Here is a 6,000-nt window from a genome sequence, read left to right as displayed (position 1 = left end):
AAAAAAAAACTGGTTGTCAATCAACAGGGATGTATTATGTGCCAGGAATAGTGCTAAACCTGCCCTCAAGAAGTATGCATACATTCTAAGTGATCTGAATTTTCTAGTTGTTTCCATTACAAATGAATTTTACTGACCATCTCCAATAGTTGGAACTTCAGGTCATACTAGTATACCAGAAACTTAGAATGAGCCTAGAAAACCTAGCACAGATTCACATCTTATCTACTCTCTTTTCTGATGTGATACTGTGTTTTTTCACATTAGTCTTACTCCCTTTCCAGTATGGTGTAAGTTTCCTGAGGGCAGAAGCTGTCTTCCACTTATTATTATAAACACAATGTTAAATATAAAGTAGTTATCTAATAAATTTTTATTATCAGAGAGTTCTGAGTTCAAATACAGCCTCAGACACAAGCTGTGTGACCTTGAGCAAGTCACTTAACTTCTGCCCACCTCAATTTCCTCATCTGTAAAATGAGGATAATAATGGCACTTTGATAAGACCAACAATTTCCTGACACAAATTCTTTCAGCCCTAGCTTCTCCGATCCAGCTTTCTCTCCACCACACAGCTTTCTGGTCAAGCTGCATGTAGTCTGGGCTCTTCAGACTCGGTAAGTGTCTGAGACCACATGAGTCACCATACTCCGATGACTTAATGACCAGATGAGTTTCCAAAGAGACACGAGGGAGATCTCATCCAGAGAAGCTATCTTTGTTGCATATTCTTACTGGAGTTAGGTCAAAGTCAACTGTGTCTGTTAAATGTTCAGTGACTCTCAGAGTGCCTCATTTTTTCCCAACATCAAAAATTGAATTAACAGTGCTAGAGCCAGGCCTACCACAAGCACCTACCCACCAGGGTTTCTTGAGGATAAAATGAGATGATATTTGTAAAGTGCTTTGCAAAACTTAAAGAGCTACATAAATACTATCTATTATTATGACCTACTTACAATTTACATAATGAAAAGTGCTAACGGAATTTCGTGATGAAAGTTTATGACTATATTGGAGCACTTATCTCATTGGACTAAGCTCAAAGGTGAATTTGAACTCTGGTTTGCTGACTCCAGACCCAGAGCTCTATCCATTGCACTACCTAGCTGTAAATCTTATGTTGTATACTTTACCTGATGCACCAAGAGTTCGGCCACTTCTACGTGATTATTAAGTGCAGCTAGATGCAAGGCAGTGTAACCATCATCTTTCTTCTCATCCACAATCCATGGTCTTGGCAGTTTGGATAGTAATACACGCATTGCACTGAAAGTCAAATTTTGATGGGACTTGTTTTAAATGCTTTTCTCTGGAAAAGCCTATTCTCTACCACATATATGAAAATCATCAAAACAGCACTTTTATAAAAGCAGTTATAAACCCAGTGAGTACCCACTGATGAGAGAATTACTAAACAAAAGGCAACATATAAATGTAACACAACATAATTATGCCATAAGAGTAAATACAAGGAATTCAGAGAAATATTAGAAGACTAAAGAACACTAAAAGGAAGCCCAAAACTGTGTAATCATAATGACCGATACTAGCTGGGAGAAGAGATGAGGAAATGTAACACCACCTCCCCTTCTGAGGTGAGAAGGACTACCTAAATGACTGAGCAAATTAATCTCGCTGAGCTTCAGGTTTTTCATCTGTAAATGGGAATGATATTATTCATTCTGTACAATTCTAGGGTAAAATGAGAAAGCCAAACAAGAATGTAAATTCAAACATCCTATCTCTTAAATTTATAATACTTTATAATAGGTAGCGAGGTGAGAAGAGGGCTACCCTCAGAACTAGGAAGACGGGTTTAAGCCCTACCTTTGATACATAATGCTTGTGTGATCTTAGGTAAATCACAACCTCACAGTTCTTTAGTTAACTATAAATTGCAAAGAATGTGCTGACCGACATCATTAAAGAGTTTTCCATTCCAGGAATTCTGTATGCCAATGAAATCACAAGTTCATTCCCTATCCCTATAATTCATCTAATATGACCTCAGACTAAAAACAGACTCTAATGCATAAATTACCAAACCCAAGTTCACATACTATTTTATCCCAAATAATGTGAAAGAATATCACCATTAAACTACCCAAAATAAGCTAAAGGATACCTTAAAGAAAGATATCTAAGTCACTTATGGTCACATCTATTTAAAGTTTCATATTCTTTTTGGAGGTAGGAGGGGCTTTTCTTGGTCTATATCTTTAGCCTATTTCTCCAAGGCACTAAATTTCTCTATTTTATATTTCTCACGCTTAGGTATAAAGGATAAAATACTTACAGATTTTTATAAGGTGTCCAAAAATCAGTCAGTATTATTTTTCATAAGTTTTCTTATTAATTGAGTTAGTTCTTTTCACTTGAGACTTTTGTTATTCCCCATTTTTGTCCCAAGCCCACTTCTATCTCTGTACTCTCAATTGGTGACCTCTGTTCCCTTGGATTCAATTATCGTCTCTTTGAAGATAATAAATAATAAAAGCATCTGTTTTGTAAAACTTGGACACAAGTCAAAGGCCACAGACCGAGGACCTAGAGGGCCACTTGTGGCCTTGAGGCCCCATGCTCCCACCCCTGGCCTAGGGGTTACTTTTAATTCTTCACTTTCCCTCCAATTAGCTGACAAGTAAAACTGATTTAGCCTCTACAACATCTCTCACAAGCATCTACTTTTTTCCATTCACATAGCTACATTTTCATTCAAGCCCTCAAGATTTACTTGGATTATTGCAACAACCTCCTAATTAGACTCTGACTCAAATTTCTTCCCTCTCTGAACCACCGTCTCTCTATACAGCTGCCGAAGTGGTATTCCTAAACCAGCAGTCTGACCATGTCTTTTCCCTCTTTATAATTTCCAGTGGCTTGATATTGCCTTTATGATAAAAGACACATTCCTGTCTCACATTTAAAGCACTTTTATAATCTGACTCCAGCTTATTCTCTCCTGGCTTTCCCCCTACTTGGCCATTCCTTCTCTGCATCCTTTGCTGTAACATCATCCATACCACACTCTCTAACTAGACATTTCCCAAGGCGGTCAATCTAGTGAGGGAGACTTGCGCATATGTGTGTACATACATGTACTTATACATATATATGTATATAGTTAATAAATACAAATATATACAAAGTAATTTGGGTGGGACAGCACTAAAAATTGGAGAGAAACAGAATAGGTTTCATGTAGGAAATGATGTTTCAATTGTGCCTTAAAGGATGATAGGGACTATGAGGTAGAGGTAAGAAGGGAGTACTCTTCAGGCATGGAGAATAGTCAATACAAAGGTACTACACATCAAGAGAAAGTTTAGAGAGAAGAAAAAAGTTTAGGAAGAAGAAAAAAGGACCTAGGAGATTGACAAAGAATGGTCAAATAGGTTGGAGGCAAAATAAGAGAGAGCAGTGTTAGAAGAACACAGAAAGCAGAGCATATCCAGGAGGAGAGTGGCCAACAGTATCGCTGCCAACAGACAGGGTTGAGAAGAGCTCATCAGATTTGGCAATTAACAGACTGTTGGTAACTATGGAGAGAGCAGTTTCAATTGAATGATGAGGCCAAATGCCAGACTGCAAAGGTTGATGAGTGAGTATAGAAGGATTTTTCTATGAGTTTGTCTGAGAGAGGGAAAAGAGATCTAGGACAATACTTTGAGGGGATAGTAGGGTGTACTAGCGAAGGTATTCTGAAGATAAGAAAGGTTTGGCCTGTTTGAAGGTAGCTGATAGGAAAAGGTTGAAGATTCAAGACAGGGACTGAGGATGCAATCTGCTGGAGAAGACAGGAGAGGATGGAATTAATGTACAAATGGGGGTGGCTTGGCAAGGAGAAAGGCCCTTCTCGTCAGAGACTGGATAAAAGAAGCCGAGTGGGTAGTAATGACCAGGGGATTTGAGATGAAGAAAAGAGAGTTCAAGTAAAATGGCTTAGCACAATATTTGGCACTTAATAAATGCTGATGGAATGAATAAACAGGTGAGGGAAAAGAGGCTCACAGTGATGAAGTGAATGACCCAAAGGAAAACAGGTCTTAAAAGTATTAGAGGTCAGACTTAAAGCTCAGGTCCTCTGACCCCAAATTTAATGTTTTTTACATTACAACCCTAGAAGCCAGATTATAGAGGAATTTAAATTCCAAGTAACATGGCCAAGACTGGAAGGGAGAAAAAATTGATGCACTGAGATAAGTTAGTAGATTATTACAATACTCCACATGAGAAGTGATAAGGAACTAAAACTAAGTGGGACCTGTATAAAGATCAAGGAAGTGGCAAAATAGTAATGCTACAGAAGTTCTAGAACAGAGAAGACTTGACCCTGCTTTGATGTGAGGTATAAGCAAAAGAGAAAGTAAAAAGCTACTCAGTTTTTAAGGCCAAGTGATAATGTTCCATCAAAATACACTGGGAGAAAGGGCAAATTTGGGGCAAAGGTAATGAGTTTAGCTTTAGAAAAGTCAAGATTGTAGTGCTAACAAGACTTCCAAGTAGAGATTCCAAGAAGGCGGATGGAGATGAGATGCAAGACTAAACTCGAAACATACACTGGTGCAAGATGTATAGATTCTGTAGTTATCTACAAAGTAATTTACAAGTAAAGTCATGGAAGTGGATCAGACAGTCAAAGAAATTAAAGAGAAGGACAAAGTCAAAGCCTTGAGAGACATCCATACTTTGGAGGCTGAAGGAGAAGAAACCAACAAAAGAAACTGAGAAGGAATGACAAGACAAGCAGAAAAAGACACAGGAGAGGATAGTACCATAGAAGCCAAAGAAGAAAATATCATGCAATACAAAGTGGCAAATAATATCGAGAAGGATGAGACCTGAGAAAAAGTCATTGTTTTGTTCTGTTTTGTTTTGGAGTGGGGGAAAAGGAAAGTCACTGGGATATGCATTGTTCTTATTTTTTAAAAGTATCAATTAAATATCTTAAAGTAGTATTTTATCCATGGAGGTCACTGAAAACTTTGGAGAGAATTAGATATGCAGCTTGTTAGGGCTGAAAGCCATACTGCAAGGGGTTGAGGAGCAGATGATGTTAAAAAATAGAGGGCCAAAGGACAGGAGAAAGCAATTCTCAAGCGAAGACATCCAAGTTGCCTATAGCCATATGAAGAAATGCTCCAAAATCACTAACAGAGAAATGCAAATTAAAACAATTTTTACGTTCTACTTTACACCCATCAAATTGGCAAAGTTGACAAAAAAAGGGAAAATTATATTATGTATGAGGGGCTTCAGGAAAACATGAACATTGATGCACTGTTAGTGAACTGGTACAGTCATTCTGGAAAACAATATGGAACTATCCCTCAAATAACACGAAACTGCAAATCCTTTGACCCAGCAATACCACTACTAAGCCTACATACCAAAGAAAAGTCAGAGAAAAAGGACTCATATGTACAAAATCAATGTAATGATTAAGCATGAATACAGAAAATAGATGAAGAATGTTACCTACCTCCTGACACAGAGGTGATGGATTAATATGCAGAAATAAATATACAGTTCAGATATAGCTAATATGGGAATTTGTTTTGATTATGCTTATTTGTTAGAAGGGTTTTAAATTTTGTTGAGGAGGGGGATAGTCAAGGTGGAAAGGAGAAAAAGTAAAAGCTTGATACTTGAAAAAAGTAATCTTAAATTTGAAAAGAAAGTAGAAGTAGGAGAAAGGACAACTCCTACATTTACCATTTAAAAGGACTAAATAAGTATCATAGCATGAGGGTATCAAGGTCAAAGGAACAGTTTTTTGTTTTTTTTTTTAGGATAAGGGAAACCTGAGTATATTTGTAGGCAGCAGGAAAGCAGCCAGTAGTGAAGGAGAGATTAAGACAGGTAAGGAGTGGGGTAGGGGGGAAAAATTTTAAATGCTGACTTGGAATGTACAACCTATTCAATGAAGATATTAAATTTGTGGGTTTTTTTCCCTTGAATGCTATGACTCAGAATAATTATGTATACATAGAACAA

General features: G+C 37.4%; 1 protein-coding gene across 1 annotated transcript in view; it reads right to left on the bottom strand.

Annotated features, from left to right (window-relative positions):
- The window catches only part of LOC114053907 (E3 ubiquitin-protein ligase MIB1), a 144,230-nt gene that overhangs the window by 44,034 nt on the left and 94,196 nt on the right, over positions 1-6,000 (bottom strand). The window contains exon 13 of the mRNA XM_027877031.1: positions 1,137-1,269. Within this exon, the coding sequence (XP_027732832.1) occupies positions 1,137-1,269 (133 nt within the window). The remainder of the gene's footprint in view (positions 1-1,136; positions 1,270-6,000) is intronic.

Source organism: Vombatus ursinus, unplaced genomic scaffold, assembly GCF_900497805.2.
Source record: "Vombatus ursinus unplaced genomic scaffold, bare-nosed wombat genome assembly UNPS02014812.1, whole genome shotgun sequence".
Lineage (NCBI taxonomy): Eukaryota > Metazoa > Chordata > Mammalia > Diprotodontia > Vombatidae > Vombatus > Vombatus ursinus.
This window is presented reverse-complemented; position numbering and strand designations above follow the sequence as displayed.